General features: G+C 49.3%; 1 protein-coding gene across 1 annotated transcript in view; it reads left to right on the top strand.

The window, feature by feature from the left end:
• Positions 1 to 21,683, top strand: part of ATF6 (activating transcription factor 6) — a 365,356-nt gene that overhangs the window by 15,850 nt on the left and 327,823 nt on the right. The window contains exons 3-6 of the mRNA XM_065408946.1: positions 2,465 to 2,552; positions 2,878 to 2,969; positions 9,176 to 9,287; positions 12,940 to 13,149. Of these exons, the coding sequence (XP_065265018.1) occupies positions 2,465 to 2,552; positions 2,878 to 2,969; positions 9,176 to 9,287; positions 12,940 to 13,149 (502 nt within the window). The remainder of the gene's footprint in view (positions 1 to 2,464; positions 2,553 to 2,877; positions 2,970 to 9,175; positions 9,288 to 12,939; positions 13,150 to 21,683) is intronic.

Genomic DNA, 21,683 nt, shown 5'->3' with positions numbered 1-21,683 from the left:
GCTACTTGGATCACAGCAGCCCCCACAGTAGATTTGCCCACTCCAAATTGATTCCCGACTGACCGGTAGCTGTCTGGCGTTGCAAGCTTCCACAGGGCTATCGCCACTCGCTTCTCAACTGTGAGGGCTGCTCTCATCTTGGTATTCTGGCGCTTCAGGGCAGGGGAAAGCAAGTCAAAGTTCCATGAAAGTGCCCTTACGCATGCGAAAGTTTCGTAGCCACTGGGAATCGTCCCACACCTGCAACACGATGCGGTCCCACGAGTCTATGCTTGTTTCCCGGGCCCAGAATCGGCGTTCCATGCCATGAACCTGCCCCAGTAACACCATGATTTGCACATTGCTGGGACCTGTACTTTGTGAGAGGTCTATGTCCATGTCAATTTCCTCATCACTGTCGTCACCGCGCTGCAATCGCCTCCTCGCCTGGTTTTGCTTTGGCATGTTCTGGCTCTGCATATACTCCAGGACAATGCGCGTGGTGTTCATAGTGCTCATAATTGCCGCAGTGATCTGAGCAGGGTCCATGATCCCAGCGCTATGGCGTCTGGGCTGAAAAAAGGTGCGAAACTATTGTCTGACGGAGGAGGGGCGAGTGACGACATGGCTTACAGGGAATTAAAATCAACAAAGGTGGCTGTGCATCAGGGAGAAACACAAACAACTGTCACACAGAATGGCCCCCCCAAAGATTGAACTCAAAACCCTGGGTTTAGCAGGCCGTTGATTTCACGGAGGGAGGGGGAAGCAAATGAATACAGAACAAATCTGGTCCATCTATTTTTTACATCTTAAGCTGGCAGCAGACGGTGCAGCATGAATGATAGCCATCAGCATCTTCTGGGTGCTTGGCAGAAGATGCTGTACTACGACTGCTAGCCATCATCGTCAAGACGGTTCAATAGGACTGCTGGCAGGACTGAGTCTCCAGGAGACAAAAACATGTCTGCCCAGGTGCCTCTGACCGAACTCACTGAGGAATACGACGACGATGGAGACCAGTCGTAATACACCATCTACTGCCAAAAGGCAAGGAGCTGCTGCTGTATAGCAATGCAGCCCCACGTCTGCCAGCACCCAGATAGCCGATGACGGCTACCAGTCGTAATACACCATCTACTGCCAAAAGGCAAGGAGCTGCTGCTGTGTAGCAATGTCTGCCGGCACCCAGATGACACATGGTGACGGTGAGCTGAGCTGAGCTGAGCGGGCTCCATGCTTGCCGTGGTATGTTGTCTGCACAGGTAACCCAGGTAAAAAGGCACAAATCGATTGTCTGCCGTTGCTCTGACGGAGGGGGAGGGTCCTGACGACATGTACCCAGAATTGAAGAGATCAGTTTACTCTAAAGATGAGAAATAAAATGCAACCCCCCCCCCCATAGTGACAGCTTACAAAAAATAATTAAGAAGGAGTTATTTGTTACATGTTTGTACAGTACTTGGTGCATTGCCTAGGCCCCCTAGACCAGGGGTGGGCAAACTTTTTGGCCCGAGGGCCACATCTGGGTATGGAAATTGTATGGCCCACCATACATGCTCACAAAATTGGGGCTTGGGGTGCAGGAGGAGATGAGGGCTCTGGGGTGGGGTGGGGATGAAGGGTTGGGGGTGCAGGAGGGTGCTCTGGGCTGGGACCGAGGGGCTCAGAGGGCAGGAGGGGGATCAGGGCTAGGACAGGAGGTTGGGGTGCTGGAGGGGGTCAGGGGTGCAGGCTCCGGGTGGCGCTTACCTTAAGCAGCTCCTGGAAGCAGCGGTGTGTCCCTCCTCTGACTCCTATGCTGAGGCGCGGCCAGGCAGCTCTGCATGCTGCCCCGTCCACAAGCGCTGCCCCTGCAGCTCCCATTGGCTGCGGTTCCTGGCCAATGGGATCTGCAGAGCCAGCGTTTGGGATGGGGGCAGCATATAGAGCCCCCTGACTGCCCCTACGCGTAGGAGCCGGAGGGGGGACATGCTGCTGCTTCCGGGAGCCGTGCAGAGCCACAGCATGCGCAGAGCAGGGCAAGCCCCGGATCCCGCTCCCTGGCAGGAGCTCGAGGGCCGGATTAAAACGTATGAAGGGCCGGATGTGGCTCCCGGGCCGTAGTTTGTCCACCCCTGCCCTAGACACTACTGCAATACAAATAATTACTAATAAGGCATTACTGGAGTACAAATAATTGTAGTAATGATATTTACTCTCACTTCCCTTTACTCAGGTCAGGGTTAGGTTTGAACTAAAGCCACAAATAACTCCCCAGCTTAAGTCTGTTTAGTTGGAAACCCTGCCTTGTGAAATCTAACAGAGCTCTCCTCTCTCAGGGCTTCTCATATATATTTGTGGCCTTGCCATGCCACCAGAAACATGCAAATTGAGGTGACTAAATCCTTTTGCCTTCTTAAGAGCTGTAGTGCTTGGTGGTTGCAATATATAGTACTTTCTGTTTTGCATCTCTAACTTATTTTTGCTAAATTATCATCTACAGGAAAACAGTCTTTATAACCTCGACTTTGATTTGGACTTGATGTCTTGGGATTCAGGCCCTTGGGATGTGACAAGCCATACTTGTATAGGTAATTACGTGCCACATGTTTCAGCTATGACTATCTTAAAAGAGTGACTACTAGGGATATTGACTTCAGTGGTACTGCTTGCTGGAGTAGGCTTTTTTGTATACAGAGATCACTTCATTGATTTTCCTGGGATGGGACATGGCTACTGTTTTGGTCTCCCCTACAAGTCTCAGATTGTTTAGTTGCTGTAGTCTTACTACATTCACTTGTGTGGTTTACTCCAGAAGTTAATGTTTGGAATAGAACAGCATGTTTCTTGCATGAGCTAAACTCCTACTGTTAGAAGTTTGTGCAGTGTGAAAGTCTACTTACCGCTCTTTTGCAGATGAAAACTTGAAGGAAGAGCCTCAGTCGCCAGCCACTTCAATTTGTTCAGTCCCTTCACCATTATCAGACTCTTCAGTGCAGCATGTACCTGTAAGTAGTAAAGTCTTGGTGCCTTATGTTTGTGCAGTTATGTTGCATGAACTGACTTATGGTTCATTGTGACCTGTGTCGGTTGGCCCACCGAGCCGCTAGGGGATGGTGGGGAGCTACTGCCTCACTGGCCGGCCTGAGTCACGCCATCTGTCACTAGGGAATTAGTGGAGGGAGGGGCACCGGCAAGAGTCCCTAGCACGCCCCTCAGCCAGGGGAGCGCCAGCAAGAGTCCCTAGCCGAGGCGGGCTGGCCGGGGTAGGGGAACGCAGGCCCACCCAACTCCACCGAGTTCCAGCCCAGGGCCCTGACAGTGGCGGGGCGAGGGTCCTGCCATTGGGTCAGCGGGGGTCCTTCCGCAACACACTGACCAAATAGACTCTCCGCACTGTGCAGTTCTGTCCCTGGGCTCCTTCCTACCCGGTTGCTCGAGCGAGTCCCTCCGGCTCATCCGGGTACTCCGCTGCTGGCAGCTCCAGCTCCCCCTCTGCGTCAGGCTCCTCCAGTTCCTCCGGGTACTTGGCGGCGGGGTGTTCTGGTAGCCCCAGTCCTTCCTCCAGATCAGGTTTCTCCTGGTCCAGGGCCTCCCCAGGCACGGCAGCAGGGTCTGAAGGGAACAGCCAGCCATCTGCGTCTGCCTCCCTCCCTGGCACTGCCCTGACTGGGCTAAGGGCCCTGCCCTTTGTACTTCCTGTTACTCCACCCCCCGGAAGGGGAGGGGTGGAAGCTTGGCCTGGCCCTGCCCACTTAGGCTGAGAGAGTGGCTCTTTACCCTCAGGTTCGGAGGGAAGCCACCCTGGCTCCCTAGGTTCATATAGAAAATACAAATGAAAGGAGCAATCTAAGCTTAAATTCTGCTCAATTTCACAATATAAATGAAAGCAATTTGTTATACCTACACCTGAAACACTGACTTTTCTTCTGACATTCTCCTGTATAAAGTGTTTTCTTTCCTTGCCACTGTGGGTGACCCAAACAAACGGGGATATATGTACACAGCATGGGGTGTGGAAGCATGTAGATGTGTCCTATTGTTACACGCACATTCTAGGGCATCCACCTTTATCCAGTTCCTAGGGCTCAAGGCGTAACCCATTTGATTTAGGCACCCCCACCCTTTCCCAGTTCCTAAGGCTCTGGGCGAAAGGCACCTACTCTTACCCAGTTCCTAGGGCTCAGGGCTATCCTTACCCAATTCGTAGGGCTCAAGGCATAATCTTCTGCAGGTTTGCAGGACCTTTTACCAGTGAAAGAGCCTTACACAGTAATATCCTTATCCTCTATTTATTAACAATTACCAAGCAGAATACACACGCTAAGCATACAAAGCTCACCAATCCTGATCATGCAGGTGGACTTTCCCTGTTGGCCAGGCAAGGTTGGTCTTGTCTGGGTTGTGGCTGCTGCACATCACTGTCGTGCAGAGGATTCTTAGCAGCTCTGATCTTAGGTTGTATCTTAAGAGGTGAGTTCTTCTTCTTCTTCTTTTCCCAGCTGGACTCCTTCTTGGACCCGAGTTTATAGTGAAACACGAGTCCTGCTTAGCTATACTGTAACCAATCATTTCACTAAAATATTACAAAATAACTGACCAATCCTAACATATTGTGAAACAATTCTTTAACCAATCATACCCCACCACCTTAGCTGATTTAAATCTTACAAAATTAGTTATGCAAGAGACCGAAACAATCAAAGAACCAGATAGATACCATACACATAAGCAGTAGAGAAGTAGGGACCATAAAGGCAAAACAGTAGAAGTATAGATTTTACAATCACAACTGTTGATAAGTGATTCCTTGCCAGACAGAATGCCATCAAGCAAAGTTTTCTTTAAACATCTTAAGAGATTCCTTGCTTATATGGTGATGGTAGGTACTATTAGGAGGGGTGCCTTCTTAACATTCTGATATTACACTGTTTTGATATAATTTAGAAGAAATGTGAGGCTGTTACTTTCTGTTTCTTGGCTCATGGCTGCTGCTCTCCTAATATGGCTGCAGCAAAAGGCCTCAGACCTTACACTATGCTGTGCATGTGTACAACTGCCTGTCTTGAAACCAACAGCACTCACTGTAGGCCTGCCCCTCCAACAGCTGCTGCCTCCTTTCTCCCCAGTCCTACAGATGGAAGGAGAGGTGCTCTTGTTTCTAAACTTCATTTAGTTCCACTGTATTTAAGTGCAACACAAAAAGAACTGAACACCATCACCGTTGAGGTAAGTTTGGAGACTTTCGGGGCCACAGACAAAAGTGATGTCGGTGCCTGATACTCGGGTCTATCCAGTAGCATAATGCTAATGTGGATACACCTCTACCCCGATAGAACGCTGTCCCTGGGAGCCAAAAAAATCTTACCATGTTATAGGTGAAACCGCATTATATCGAACTTGCTTTGATCCACTGGAGCGTGCAGCCCCGCCCCGCCGTAGCTCTGCTTTACCACGTTATAGCCGAATTCATGTTATATCGGGTCGTGTTATATCAGGGTAGAGGTGTAATTACTGAAGGACATTGGTTTTTTTGTGTTTTTTTTTTTTTTTAAATCATTCAAACTCATGCCCTGCGTGTCCTTGCAATAACTGTAATTTATTTTAAAATTAAAAAAATCCATATAAATATCACAGCAGATTGTTTTTCCCTCTGTGTACAAACATCCTGAGTCCACATAAAACTCCCTAGCCCATAAACCACCTTCTGGGCATTTGGGGAGGAGAGGGATGAGCCTTCACATTAAAAGCAAAGTTAAACTGAGGGTCTGGCAGACTGAAGGGAATTGAGAGACCTTTATGGGGGACTCCTGTCAACTGCTTCCTTTCACTTAATGATGGAGCTGCAGCTTGGGTGCCTCTGCTGATTGCAACTGTACCAGCATGACATGAGGAGAAAGGCAGTCTCCCAAGTAATTAGGCCTCAAATCATTAAGGCCTGGTCTACACTGGGTGGGGGTGGCGGGGGGATCGATCTAAATAAAAAAAAAAATTAATGGAGATATCTATCTCCTAGAACTGGAAGGGACCTTGAAAGGTCATTGAGTCCAGCCCCCTGCCTTCACTAGCAGGACCAAGTACTGATTTTGCCCCAGATCCCGAAGTGGCCCCCTCAAGGATTGAACTCACAACCCTGGGTTTATCAGGCCAATGCTCAAACCACTGAGCTATCCCTCCTACCCCTAAGTTATGCAGCTTCAGCTACATGAATAACGTAGCGGAAGTCGACGTACTTAGATCTACTCACTGTGGTGTCTTCACTGCGGTGAGTCGACTGCTGCCACTCCCCCGTCGACTCCACTGCCACGAGAGGCGCAGGCAGAGTACAGGAGTCGACAGTAGAGCACTCGGGGTCAATTTATTGCGTCTAGACTAGACGCAATAAATTGACCCCCCACTGGATCGATCGCTGCCTGCTGATCCGGTGGGTAGTATAGACATACCCTTAGGGCTTTCAAGATTACAAGCAACTGTCTGAATTCCATCCAGGAACTTACAAGCAGTCAGTGCAACACAGGGGAAAGGTAGTGGATAAAGTGGTCTTTGAGGTAGCTAGGTCCTAATCCTTTAAACAAGTGTGTACCATAAGGCTAGGACGATGAGCTATGCATTGAAGTGTTTGGGCACCTATCGCATCTGAAGAGCATCAATGTGAATTATTTGCTTTGCTGCCAATGAGTAAGGCTGCGAATCTGTTATGGAAGTCACAGATTCTGTGACCTCCGTGACTTCTGCAGTGGCTGGTGTGGCTGACCCCAGGGCCAGCCACACCGTTTGCTTCTGGGGCAGCCCCAGGCCAACCCCCCGCTTGGCCCCCCAAGCTGCAGTAGCTGTGATCCAGGGACACCTCCTTCCTCCCCCAGCTGTAGTAGCATCACCCCAGAGGCCCCCCTCCAGAGCAACGGTGCCTCCGGAGCCCCCAGAACACCTAAGATTTAGTCCGGGGTATTTATAGTAGAAGTCATGGACAGGTCAGGAGCTGCAAATTTTTGTTTAATGTCTGTGACCTATCCATGACTTTTACTAAAAATACCCATGACTAAATCTTAGCCATAGCAATGAGGCATGCTGGCTGCATGCTGTGCCAGTATGTGCCTCATTTGAGAGGTTGGAGGATGTTAAGTGTAAAGGGTTCGTGCCGGGGCTCGACCCTCCTGGGCAGGAGGGGAGCCACACCGGCTCCCTACTGACAGAACAAGCAACCAGTTAGCTCAGGACTCAGGCCCTCTGGTGCGGGGGCTGAGCAAACGACAGTTAAGGAGCCCAGGCCCTCTGGTGCAGGGGCTGGGCAAGCAAGCAGTTCAGGAGTCCAAGCCCTCTGGAGCAGGGGCTGGGCCAACAATCAGTTCAGGAGCCCAGGCCCTCTGGTGCAGCGGCTGGGCAGGCAAACAGTTCAGGAAGGCCCAGGGCCTGGATCAGGGCGGGGCACACACAGTCACAGCTCAAACCCTTTTGGGGCAGGGGTTGAGCAGACAAGCAGTTAAGGGGCCCAGGCCCTGGGTCAGGGCGGGGCACAAACAATCACAGCTCAAACCCTTTTGGGGCAGGGGTTGAGCAAACAAACAGTTAAGGGGCCCAGGCCCTGGGTCAGGGCGGGGCATAAACAGTCACAGCTCAAGCCCTTTTGGGGCAGGGGTTGAGCAAACAAACAGTTAAGGGGCCCAGGCCCTGGGTCAGGGCGGGGCACAAACAGTCACAGCTCAAGCCCTTTGGGGCAGGGGTTGAGCAAACAAGCAGTTAATCAGGCCCAGGTTCCTACCTGAGCGTTGGGTGAGGGGGAAGCCTGCCACCCATGAGTGGGGATGGCAGAGGGGGACGCAGGCCCACCCACTCCACTGCATCCCAGCCCGGGGCCCTAGCAGCGGTTACTGCCGCTGCCGGTCAGTGGGGTATCCTGACCGAAACACACTGACATTGGCTCACATGCGTCTGCAGCCTGACCGGGGTCGGCTACCCCCGGGCTACTTCCAAGAGCCCCCTCAGGGCCTACCTTGTCCGTGGCACCGGGCCCGGTCCAGTCCACCAGCATGGGCTCCTCTCGGCCGGGGCTTGGCGGCAGGTCCGGCAGCTCCGTCGGGAAATCCGGCCAATTGCACTCGGGCGGCTCCTCCGGGTAACAGCAGGGGCGGAGGGGCTCCGGCGCGGTCTCGTCTTCGGGGTTTGTGTGGGGGAGTTCCACGGGCTCCTCCCAGTGACGGGAGGGGACGGGCTCCGGCGGCTCCTCCTCGTAGTGGGCCCGGGGTAACTCCGGCCAGTTAGGGCAATGGCCTCGGGCCTTGGAGGTCTCCCGGCCAGGAACTCCCTGCCGCACGTCTGCTCCCTGCGGTGGCTGGCCCCAGACTGAGCTCCGGCGGCCGGCCTTTATACTTCCTGTCCCGCCCCTTGACTTCCGGGGGGCGGGAACAGGCGGCGATGGCTCCGCCCACTCGGGGGCCTGCAAGGGTGCTCCCTCTTCTGGGCAGGAGGGGAGCCACACCGACTCACTACATTAAGAGAATAATTGTTTGTTTTGTTTTGTCTTTTTTAAAGCAGCTATTCATTGTGATTTGGTTTCTTCGGTAATGAGAAACAGCTTTTCAGATCAACTTAGTTCAGGCCCAGCTTGAATGACTCTTTGTTTCAATTATCAGTTGGATATTATTCGTATTCTATAGGGAGACTAAATCCTGTGTTAACAAGGAGATGGACGGACGCACTGATCTTTTGATCTCTAGATTCTATCATTCTGACTCCTGTGTTCTGCTCTCTCTACATGGGCGCTCTGTACTTTGGAGAGCTGTATAGGGCCTGCTCCCATTGAAGTCACAGGGGCCCACAGGGAAATCTGTACTTGGGAGTACTACCTACATATGGTCCAGTGGCCTTGGACTTGGACTCAGGAGACCTGGGTTCTGTTCCTGGTCACTGAGATGCTTGGTGACTTGGGCAAGTCTCTTCATCACTCTCTCATCCATCATCTGTCTTAGCCTTCAGAATCCTCAGGTATATCTCATGTATATATAGAACCCCTAGCATAATGGGGCTAGATCTTGATTGGGGCCTTTGCACACTACTGGAGTACAAATAATTAATAGAGGAAGAGTGGAATATTAGATTTGTGGTCAGTAGCACAGATCTGAAAGCAGAATCCGGACAGCATTTGAGTGCTTTTGTAAGCACATTCTTCTGTTCTGAGAAGGATTTGTCATTTGTTTTATATATTCTTTGTCAACAGGAAGACTTGGACTTCAGCACCAGCTCCGAGATGTCTCCTCTCTCTCTGTACAGCAAGAGATCTGGAAGTCAGAAAGATAAAAAGCTCACTTCCAGTGCTGCACACCAGTCTGGTAAGAGTGATCTGCTTATTTTGACCACACAGTTGGTACATGTATCATTGCCTGTTGTATTAATTTAAATGGAATATATGAGGTAAAGGTGTTAACATAACCAAGTCACTGTCCAATATTAAACAGTGTTAAACAAGGTTCAGGGTTCAGAGTAATTCTGGATAGTTTTCTGAAAACATCTGCTCAGTGTGCAACAACCATAAAAAAAAAGCTAACAATGTTAGGAACCATTAGGAAAGGATAGATAATAAGACAGAAAATATCATAATACACTATATAAATCCCAGGTACATCCACACCTTGAATATTGCGTGCAGTTCTGGTCACCCCATCTCAAAAAGGATATATAAGAATTCGAAAAAGTATAGAGTAGGGCAGCAAAAATGAATAGAACTATGGAACAGCGTCCATCTGAGGAGAGACTAAAAAGAGTGGGACTGTTCAGCTTAGAAAAGAGGTGTCCAAGCGGGATATGATAGAGGTCTATAAAATCATGAATGGTGTGGTGAAAGTGAATAAGGAAGTGCTATTTATCCCATCACATAACACAAGAACCAGGGGACACCTGATGAAATTAATAGGCAGCAGGTTTAAAACATAGTGAAATACTTCTTCACACAAGCAGAGTCAACCTGTGGAACTAATTGCCAGAGGATGTTGTGAAGGTCAAAAGTGTGGGTTCAAAAAAGATTGAGAGAAGTTCATGGAGGATAGATCCGTCAATGGCTATTACCCAAGATGATCAGGGACATGCTCTGTGTGTCTCTAAATCTTTGACTGCCAGATGCTGGAACTGGACGGCAGGGGATGGATCACTTAATAGATTGTTGTGTTCTATTTGCTCCCTCTGAAGCATCTAGCAATGTCCATTGTCGGAATATTGTTCTGGCCTAGTGTGGCTATGCTTATGTATACAGAGAGCTCACCATGCTTAGTACTGTAGCAAACACACCATTTAAAATCTTTTTGACCTTTTATTAAACATAAAGAAAAGAAGAAAAAACAGTTAAAGCATTTGAAATGTAAAGTATTAAGTAAGGCTTTTGTTTTAATATCTCTTGCTCTTTTTCCCTTTAGCTGGAGAGAGCTTTAGAAGGAAAAAAAATCTTGTTGGACAGTCTCTTAGATGGGATCAGGGCCGGCTCTAGGTTTTTTGCCGCCCCAAGCAAAAAAAAATTTGGCTGCCCCCCAGCCCTGGGCTCTCCCCACCACCACCAGTGCCCTCCCTCACCCCCTGCTGCCCCAGCCCTGGGCTCTCTCTTCCCCCACCCCACCCGCACCTCCTGCCGCCCCAGCCCTGGGCTCCCCCGCCCCCAAAGTGACCTCCTCGTTCACCACAGCAATCCCGTTTACACTTGCAGTGGGGATCAAACCGTTTCTCCTATTTTTATTTCACTTTAGTATAAATCTCACCCCTCCATCCCCCGCAACCCCATCTTTAGTGCTCCAAATGCACATGGAAAACATAGGGACTAACCCTCAAACCTTGTACCTGGAAAGGGATGGGGATCTAGTAAAGAGGGTTCAGGCAGAGGAGCGGGTGTGGGGGTGCTTGGGGGCTCTACACTGGCAGAGAAGCGGGGTGTGATGTGCTCGCGGAGGAGGGTGGAGGAGGAGAGGGGGTATCAGGAGGGTTGCGGGAGAAGAGGTGCAGGGGAAGGGGGAGGTGTGGGAGGAGAGGGCTGGGGGAGGGTACAAGGGGAGAGGTGCGGGTGAAGGGAGAGTACAAGGGGAAGGGGTGTGGCGAAGGAACGATGGGGGGAGGTACAAGTGGGGCTGCGAGTGGGATGGGGGGTGCAAGGGCTGAGAGGGGCAGGCGCTGACAGCTGCTTCCCCAGCCCCGTGCAGGCAGAGTCGAGAGGACAGACACTGACCCCCCAGGTGCCCGAGCCGCGGGGGTCCCCTGGCACTTGGAGCCGGGCTCTGCCTCTCCCCACCCAGGGCAGGCAGCGCGGGGCTGAGGCGAGGGAGGTGTGCAGCGGGCTGGCTCCGGGGGCAGGAGGGGGTGGCTTGGTCTGCCCAGCCACTCGCCCTGTCAGCGCGCGAGCCGGGATCCACGCCCCCTGACCAGCCCGGCGGCGCCCTGCACAGCCCACTCGAGCGGGGAAACGCCGCGCCGCCCTGGGGAGACTCGGAGCAGAGCAGCAGCGGCAGCAGGACCCCTCCCCCCTCCCTGCATCCCGGGCCCCACTTCCCTCCCTCCCCGGCTCCTCACACACAGGCTGGACTGCAGTCAGGGCCGGCTCCAGCTTTTTTGCCGCCCCAAGTGGCGAAGTGAAAGAAAAAAAAAAAAAAAGATAAAGCTGATCATTGGTACTTCGGCGGCTGCTCAATCATGCCACTTTATGCTTCTGTGGCAATTTGATGGTGCAGGTCCTTCGCTCCCTCTCTTCCTCTTCGGCGGCACTTTGGCAGCAGCTCAAAGAAGAAGAGAGGGACTGAGGGACCCGCCGCCGAATTGCTGCCGAAGACCTGGACGTGCTGCCCCTTTCCATTGGCCGCCCCAAGCACCTGCTTCCTTCGCTGGTGCCTGGAGCCAGCCCTGACTGCAGTTCAGGCTGCCCTGCCGCTGGAGAGGCAGAGCATCATCCCCCGGAGCTGAGCCCCTCTCGCCGCCGCAGCCCAGGCTCAGCTCCGAGGGATGATGCTCTGGCTCTCCAGCGGCAGGGCAGCCTGAACTGCAGTCCAGCCTGTGCAACTCAGGCTGCCATGAGCGCCATCTAGCCACTGAAGCCGGAACTGCAGTGTCAGTTCCAGCTCAGCCTGAAAGCCTCAGCTGACAGGGAACATCTTGGTTCAGGGACGGCTTCCGGCTTTTTGCGCCCCAAGCAAAAAAAAAAAGGGGGGGGGGGCTGGAGTGCCGCCCATTGGAAAATGCCGCCCCAAGCACATGCTTGGAGCGCTGGTGCCTAGAGCCGGCCCTGGATGGGATCAAAGTAGGAACTGTCCTGGGGAAAAGAGACGGTAGTTGAGATTGGCTAGAGATGTTACAATCCGATCCTGTTTCATCTTAGGTAGTGGTTGGGATTCAGCTGGAGCTCATAAAGGAGGTGGTGTCATCTGGGTCCCTCTCTCTGGTCTGGTCTGGTTAGGACATCTCTCAGGATTAGGATTAAGTCCTGGAGTCCCAGGAGATGGTGAGGCTGGCAGCCATGATGATGCAGCTCGCACAAGTAGCCAATTTTTCTCCCCAAAAGTCTCTCTTTTTAGGGACCCCAAAAGGGAATTGTCAGTGGAACAGTCCATCCCCTCATTGGTGGACAAAATAATTGGGCCTATTATCCAACACACCAATTTTGTTTTTTTAAATTTTCAGTCCCACACTTGTTGTGTACCGAGCATGATAGTAACACAGTCCTTGAGTTCATTTTATGAACTTTCACATACTCTTTATAGTTGAGCTCACAGTTAGGGTAAATTTGCAGGCCCAATTATCACATGCTTTGCACAAGAAAATGTTCACTGAAAGGTGTCAGCAGTCCAGTTCTAGCAGACAGCCCTTTTATTTCTGATAGATAAATCCATTTGTTTATAAGACGGATCTTTTAATAAATAGATGGACAAAGAAAGACTTCAGTAACTCTCACACAGTGCTGTATAGAATTTTTATTTTTAGATTTCGTGGTTCAACTCAGATTTTTTCTTTCCCCAGCAAACAGCTCTGTGGGGACACCAAAAAGATCTAGTCAGACAACATCCAAACCTTCAATTCAACCCAAGCCTCTCTTGCTGCCTGCAGTACCTGAAGCTCAGGCCAGCCTTGGCATTCAGGCTAAAGCCATCATTATTCAGGCTCTTCCAGCGCTTTTGCCACTGACAAAGCAGCAGCCAGTTGTTAGTATCCAACCGGCCCCTCCTAAAGGTACGTGACTAGTTGTGATTGAACAGGGCTTGAGATGGATTCTTTTTTCTTTCAAGGTACACAGGGAAAATGCCATATTCTGAGGCAAGTAAAGTGAGTGAAGTTTGCTTTGACATCTGAAACAGAGGACCCAGAAGGGGGGGGAGCTAAGAGCTTTACTGACATGCAAAGATATAAATACTCTCCAAAATGCTATCAAGACTACCACATACTGACAAAGAAGCAGGAGAGGAGCTGGGACACTCGGAGTTTCCTAAGATCTATTAAAAAAAAGAAATGGTAGGTTTATGTGAAGAGGTGGGTTTTGAGGAGAGAGTGGCTGCATGGCAAACAGGTTTAAAGAGGCTGTTCCAGGCTAGGAAGTAGTACATGAGAAGGGAGGAAAGGGCATGTGGAGGGAATCAGAGTTGGTGGGGCTGCCAGATCTGCTTGTGAATTGAGTGCTTTTGTTTATCCCTTCTCATAATACAAGACCAAGAGAACATTCCACAGAATTGATTGAATGACACTTAAAAGAGAAAAAAAGAAAATGCTGTTCTACCCACTGCATAATGACCATGTGTTAAGGCTGAATCCCCACTCTGTCACTCCGAGTGCAGAAGTGGGGGCCCACAAGGATGTTAAAAATTGATACTTGCCACTTCAGGTTTGTATTAAACTCCCAAGGTTACAGCTTCTCTCTGACCTTGGCTTGGTAAACGCTGCCACCACCCAAATGCAAAAAATCCCCTTTGAACCCAGGAAGGATCATTTGGGAATTCCTCCCTGTGGGGTACCCTCAAGCCCTTTCACCCCCCCTCCAGGGAATAGCTGAGAAAGGAAACAAAGGAAATTAGCTGTGACTATCAGCTAATCAAACAACATGCACAAACCTCTTAGGACACCAAAAGTCCAATCCTCATCTTAAAAAAAGTAAATTTTATTAAAAACAAAAAGGAAAATAATACATCTGGACCTTAGGCTAGATCTTAAAAGAAACAATTACAAAAATTAAGCACCCAAAATAGCTTTCTTGGGGGTTCAGCTTAAAGGTTACAAGCAAACAAAAGCATCTGGGGTTAGCACAGAGGAGATCCACAAGCCTTAAAAAATAAACAGAAATAAACCTGATCACATCTAGCTAAACATTCTGATCTACTTATACATTTGGAGTTCAGATAAGTAGTTCTAGGTATGATCTGACTATTTATGATCATACCTGGCTTAAAGCTGCTTACAGCATTGCTGCCCTGTCCCTCCAGCCCAGAGAACAACAGACAAAGGGAAAATTTCTTTCCCAAATTCAAAAGTTCTAGCCTTCCCATTGGCTCTTTTGGTCAGGTGCACACCCCTTTTCTTTTACCTGTGGGCTTGTTAACCCTTTACAGGTAAAGCAAGCAGAGAACAGACCAAGAGGGATTTTATAGCTAATTGGCTGGCTGGGTGCCCATAAAAGGGAGCTCCCCCCTACTTTATTTATCACACCATGTGTAACTCATTGCTCCAGAAATTAGAGCCCAAGAATTTAGTAGGATCCAGAAAATACGAGATGTTTGTATGAATAATGAAAATATCCACAATTAGGTTAGGATTACAAACCGGCTTCAAAAACAAGGAGTCCTTGTGGCACCTTAGAGACTAACAAATTTATTTGGGCATAAGCTTTCGTGGGCTGTAACCCACTTCATCAGATGCATGGAGTGAAAAAAAGTAGGCAGGTATAAATATACAGCACATGAAAAGATGGGAGTTGCCTTACCAAGTGTGGGGTCAGTGCTAACGAGGCCAATTCAGTTAGGTTGGATGTGGCCCATTCCCAACAGTTGGCAAGAAGGGGTGAATATCAATAGAGGGAAAATTACTTTTTGTAGTGCTAACGAGGCCAATACACTATAAAATGTAGTTTTCCCTCTGTTGATATTCACCCCTTCTTGTCAATTGTTGGGAATGGGCCACATTCACCCTAATTGAATTGGCCTCGTTAGCACTGACCCCACACTTGGTAAGACAACTCCCATCTTTTCATGTGCTGTATATTTATACCTGCCTACTTTTTTTCACTCCATGCATCTGATGAAGTGGGTTATAGCCCACGAAAGCTTATGCCCAAATAAATTTGTTAGTCTCTAAGGTGCCATAAGGATTCCTAGTTGTTTTTGCTGATACAGACTAACACGGATACCCCTCTGAAACCTCCTTCAGGCCATGACCCACCACTGACTGATAGGGGAAGGAAGAAGCTTCGCTCGTGGGTAGGTTATTCCATAATTGCCTACTACAGGGTTTCTTTCACCTTCCTTTGAAACATCTGTTTCTGACCATCGTCTGAGACAGAATACTACACACGCCATTCATCTAGTCTGGTATGGCTATGTTCCTCCCTGACGTTCTCACAAGTCTTAGTTACCTATGCTTTCCCCTTAAGAATTCATAACGTGAAACTATTATTAATTGTAATTTTGATGCATGTTTTGATAATGAAGCTTCCTACTAGGGAAAGAACTGGAACTATTATTTCAGTTCAGATAGGCCACCAAAGAGGTGTCAGAGGTTGCTGACTGGTCACACCCAGCCCTGTGCCAGATTTGAACTAATCAGCTAGAGAGGAAAGGTTCCTTACCCCATTAACAGTCCCCTAAGCTCTGCATTCTTGGGTTTGGCTGCCATACTTGCTCTGTTATTTGCTAAAGTGGGCTCAGTCTTCATTGACGAGCTCTGAGCCTGTCCTCTTGCAAATTCAGAACAGACCTGTGGGATGGCAACTGATTCTCTGAAGCTGTCTCATGTAGTTGTATATTTTGACCAGCAGATGGCGAAAAATACTTGCAGTTCAGCAGCTGTTTGAACTAAAAAGGCTTTGATCACAACAAGTAGTAGGAAATGTGAAAACTTGCTGTGTGTGTGTATGAAAATGCTTTGGTAGAGATCTAAGGAAATATGTCTTCACTATTGATTGCTTTTCCACTAGGAGTTAGGCTAAAGCCAGAGAGACTGGCAGAAAGTTTTTGTCAGTTATGATTTGCCTAAATTATCAGACTGTCTGAACTACAAGTTCACTTTCTAGTTGGGCTGACACAGCCCTTAATCCTTTTGAAGTACTGGTGCAATGCATTTCAGTAGTATTTCGAATAAGATGGTGAAAAGATCCCTTTCTGTAAGAGTGGAAATATGACAGTGGTGGGAAGGGGTACTACTTGGCCCTTGTGAACAAGCGTTAACATAAGATCAGCTTCCCCCTTCCCTTGCATAGGTGGTATGAGTGTGGCTTGGGGAGGGAATATCATTGGGGAGGTCAGGACCCACACCCAGGGCTCCTTCAGAAATTTTCTGTTTACTTTCTAATTGTAAACTTTGTCATAAACTCTTGAGGAAGAAAACTCTTCTGTGGAGCTGTTCCCCCAGCTTACAGGGTGTCCTTAGTCAAAATTCCACCTATCTACTGCAGCGGGCAATTGTTGGCTGGTATTCTCCACCTATGAGGTAGCTGAATTTCAGTACTGCAGAGCACTAGGATCTTGGGATGAAAGGTGCTAGACGAATTTGGAAGAATTGACTAGTTAGATCAGACTTGCTAACTGATGGTGAGCAGCCTGTGTTTGTAAATCAGAATTGTTTAGACCTTGGGCTGCTTCTCGAGTCACAAGTAGGAGCTCAGGTAAAGAGAGGTTTTTCCTTCTGCATCTGGTGTAGTGAGTTTGACCTTTGATTTTGGCTACAGATCTTATTAATCTAATTAGTATTACAGCAGTGCTTAGAGGCTAGGGCCCATTTTGCCAAGCACTGTACAAATATATAACGTGTGGACCTTTATATTGTCATTTGTATTACTATAGTGCCTAGTCACCTTAGTAATGGACTGGGACCCCATCGTGCTAGATGCTGTACAAGGCACAACAGACAGACAGATGGAGTGATTACAGTGAGACAACATTGGTCAGCATGATGGGCAGTGGTCTCAGGATACCAGTGGCTTAACTGTTGTCAAGATGTTTGTAGATATCACAGCAAAGTAGTTTTAGGGAGGGATTTGAAGGAGGATAGTGAGGTGGCTTTACGGACATTTATGGGGAGCTCCTCCCAGCATGAGCAGCAGCATGGGAGAAAGCACGAGGATGCTTGCTTGAAAATTGAACAAGAGGGCAATGGAAGATGGGGGATCATGGGCCAATTGGAGGTATGAGTCAACATCTCAATAGTGAGTGACACAATAGGTATGTGGGGGGTGGGGCGGGGGGGAAGAGAGGATATGACATTCTGGAGTGAATTCCAGGCCAGTGAGAAGCTGTGTCACTCTTGCCCTGCAACCTGTGGTGCCTCACAATGCTTTGCTGCTGTAGCTTCCAACCTGGTCCCCTCATAAACAGCCTAACTGCATGCAGATCCCACCTGAGTGTCTGTGTGTAGCTACAGCCTTCCAGCACATTCCAGTCACACTCTAGTTTGCACCAGCTTTGATTACCACTTGCAGGGTAACTCCAACACATTCCTAGTCCTCAAAACTTGTTTCTGCACACTCCAGCCCTCTCCTGGACAGGTCAGATATTTTAAGTCCATTGCCCCTCTAAGGGGATCAATATCAACAATTTGCTACTTTAAATGGAGTTACCCACACAATTCAGTTTAAACACAGCAGTGGATTAGTTTTGATTAAACAATAAAACAAATGTATTTAACTACAAAGAGATGGGTTTTAAGTGAGCACAAGTATAAGTCATTAAAGTCAGAAATGATAACAAGGGAAATAAAGATGAAATGCTTCCTAGTACTAAGATTTGACAGACTAGACTTGGTTCAAGGTGAAATCCCTTACCATGTATTTCCAGTAACATTGCTGACCAAATTCTCAGGCCAAGATCTGCTTCCAAAGGCTGTTTCTTTTGTTGTCTTAAGTGAAAGAGAGAGAGAGATATGAATAGAGAGAGAGACCTTGAGGTGTTTTTCCCTCTCACTTTTATAGTCCAGTCCCCTTTGAAATGCACTTTCTTGAGGGTTACCCCTAGATAAAGTTTATTCCTGCTTTGAAGACAGAGACAAGGAGTCTCTGGTCAAAGAGGTTTCATGCTGTTGTGTGCTAAGATGCAGATCTGTTTGTTCCTGCCTCCCTTCCTTACCAATGAATAGTCACTTGACTGGTGATTGCTAAGGCTAAGATTTTGTCATGGTTATTTTTTGTAAAAGTCACGGACAGGTCATGGGCAATAAACAAAAAATTCATGGAAGCCCATGCCCTGTCTGTGACTTTTGCTGCTGCGGCTCCATGGTTTCCCCCGCCATTGTGGTGGCTGTGAGCTGCAGGGTCCCTACTCCTCCCCACCCACCCCCCACGCAAGGCTGTCGCCCATTGCTGGGACCCTGACAAGAGCCCCCAGAGGAGGCTGTCGCTGGAACCCTGCAGGGGGATCCTGAGGAGGCTGTTGCCTGTTGCTGGAACCCTGCAGGGGGAGCCTGAAGAGGCTGTCGCCCAGTGCTGGGACCTTGCTGGCTGCCAGCTCCAGTCCCGCGGCCCCAGAGGCTGAAGCAGAAAATGTCACGGAGGTCTCTGGAAGTCACAGCTTCCGTGACATAAACGTAGCCTTAGTGATTGCCCATCGACTTGGATGACACCTGGCTAGAGGCATCAGCCTGTCTTCTGTCTTTGAGGAACTGCTAAACACATTTGTCTGGTAAATGCATTTCAGATCTAATTTCAGCTCGTGTTTATAACTTTACGATATAATATTGCTCAACGGTTCTGAAAAGTCTCATCTGTCATTAAAAAACAAAAACAAATTAAGTCTCCGGCAGTTATGATTGCAGAGTAAACCTTGACTATGTACTTAAGTGTAAATGATGCAAGGATAGAAGACTGAGGTTTGCAGAGAGCCTGAAACCATAGCTCTGAGATGTGAACTGCCCATTCATTTCAGGAAATGCTAACTCATGTGCCAGTGATGATGCTTTGAATGCCAGTGTTACTGTTTCATTGCTCATCAAAGCTTGGAAGAAAAGAAGTATTATCATAGTATGAAGATCAAAAATCATGAGTTGGGCCTCTGAAAAATCATGATAGGTTTAAAATGCATGAAATTTAAAAAACAATATCAGGTGATTTCTTATTTTCCTGCTAGCGTTTGAGCCTTTAGGGTTCACACTTTCAAGCTTCTTTTCCAGCAACCATGAGGACTAGAAACTACATGGGGATTGGGGAGGAGTAAAAGTGAGATTCTTGCATAACATGGCTATAGGAGCTGGGCTTTAAGAAAAATGCCAAATATTATGAGATTTATGATAAAAGTCATGAAAGTTGGCAATGCTTTGAAGATCTACACAATTTGCTCATTTTGGGTAGGCTTGTAACAACACATGACAGGTTGAAGGGCATAGTGATGGATTTCATTTTTCAGCTTTCAGAAGTTTGGAAAATGCTGCAGTAACAATGCTGCATTACCCTTCAATTCCTTCATAAAGTCATTTTCCCCACTTAATTTAACCTGCAGATGTTTCTGTTAAGCTTTGGTCAGCCCTCCCTCACCTGCCCCCAAAAGCTGTTTTGTATAAGAAAAACTATTTCAATTTTAGGTAACTTAAGGACATGGCTGATGTTGAATGTCTGTAATTTATACTATTTGCTTATGTCATTTATTTAGTGAGCTCTATGCCCCTTTGAGTTAGTTTGTATATTTTGCTTATGAGTCATATTTCAACACATTAAATGTTTTAAGTTAATAACTGTACAGGATGGGGCAAAGAGATGGGAAGAATGAGACACAGAAAGATGTAAACTCTGATTAAACAATAATAAAACTAGTACACTGGGAAACTACAAAGACATGAAGCAACTTAAAATATCTCAGACTTCCTTATGATCACCATCTTATTTTCTATACCATCTTATGTTCATAGGGATTCCCAAATGGCTAACAAACATTACTGTTGGATTCTGGCTCCAGGCCTTTACCCAGAGCTGTGTGGACTACGCTGAGCACTGATCAGTGCAATCATACAACAGCAGACACTATAGCCCTGACATTGAAGTGACTCTCCTACAGATTTGGGATCTCTCTCAATCATTCTCTGATTTGTGGGTGTCAAAAGTTGGCCCTTTTTTATCTTATAAGACTTAGAGAATGACTCTTCCCCCCTCCCCCTCCCAGTAGTTTAAAATTGGGACCAGGTTCTGAAAAGGAGGTGGGGAGCAATGTTGAGGTCTTGACTGTAGGGTTGCCAGGTGTCCGGTTTTTGACCGGAACGCCCGGTTGAAAAGGGACCCTGGCAGCTCCGGTCAGCACTGCTGACCGGGCCTTTAAAAGTCCAGTTGGCAGTGCAGCGGTTCTAAGGAAGGCTCCTGCCTGCTGTGGCTCTGTGCAGCTCACGGAAGCAGCGGCATGTCTCTCCTCTGGCTCCTATGCATAGGGGCAGCCAAGGGACTCTGCGCGCTGCCCCCGCCCCAAGCGCCAGCTCCACAGCTCCCATTGGTTGCCAGTGGGAGCTGCGGGGACGGCGCCTGCGGACCAGGCAGCGCGCAGACTCATCTGGCTGTGCCTCTGCGTAGGAGCCGGAGGGGGGACATGCCGCTGCTTCTGGGAGCCGCCTGTGGTAAGCACCACCTGGAGCCTGCACCCCCTCCCGTGCCCCAGCCCCCTGCCCCAGCCATGATCCCCCTCCCACCCTACGAACCCCTCAGCCCCAGCACCTTCTTGCACCCCAAATCCCTCATTCCCAGCCCCTACCCCAGCCCTGATCCCCCTCCCGCCCTCCGAACCCCTCGGTCCCAGCACAGAGTACCTTCCTGCACACCAAACTCTTCATCTTGCACCCCACCCCAGAGCCTGCACCCCCAGCCGGAGCCCTCACTCCCTCTGCACTCCAGCCCCCTGCAGCAGTCTGGAGCCCCCTCCTGCATGTCAAACCCCTCAGCCCCAACCCGGAGCCCCCTTCTGCACCCCAAACTCTTTATTCTTGACCCCACCGCAGAGCCTGCACCCCCAACTAGAGTCCTCACCGCTCCCTTACCCCAACCCCCTGTACCAGTCCGGAGCCCCTTCCTGCACTCCAAATTGCACAGCCCCAGCCCGGAGCCCCCTCCTGCACCCTAAACCCATCATTCCCGGCCCCACCCCAGAGCCCGCATCCCCAGCCGGAGCCCTCACTCCCTCCTGCATCCCAACCCACTGTCTCAGTCCGGAGCCCCCTCCCGCACCCTGAACCCCTAATTTCTGGCCCCACCCCAGAGCCCTCCCCCTCCCCTCCCCCCCCCGCATCCCAACCACCTGCCCCAGCCCGGAGCCCCCTCCCGCACCCTGAACTCCTAATTTTTGGCCCCACCCTGGAGCCTGCACTCCCACCCAGAGCCCTCACCCCTTCCCGCAACCCAGCCCCCTGAGCCAGCCCGGTGAAAATGAGTGAGTGAGGGTGGAGAGAGCAAGTGACAGAGGGAGGGGGGGAATGGAGTGAGTGGGGGTGGGGCCTCGGAGAATGGGTGGAGGGGGCAGGGGGTGGGGCAAAGGTGTTTAGTTTTGTGCGAGTAGAAAGTTGGCAACCCTACTTGACTAGTGAGTAAGTAGGGCAATCAGCAG

Source organism: Emys orbicularis, chromosome 8 (genome assembly GCF_028017835.1).
Source record: "Emys orbicularis isolate rEmyOrb1 chromosome 8, rEmyOrb1.hap1, whole genome shotgun sequence".
NCBI lineage: Eukaryota > Metazoa > Chordata > Testudines > Emydidae > Emys > Emys orbicularis.
The sequence above is the reverse complement of the archived record's forward strand: the minus strand, read 5'-3'. Positions and strand labels throughout refer to the sequence as shown.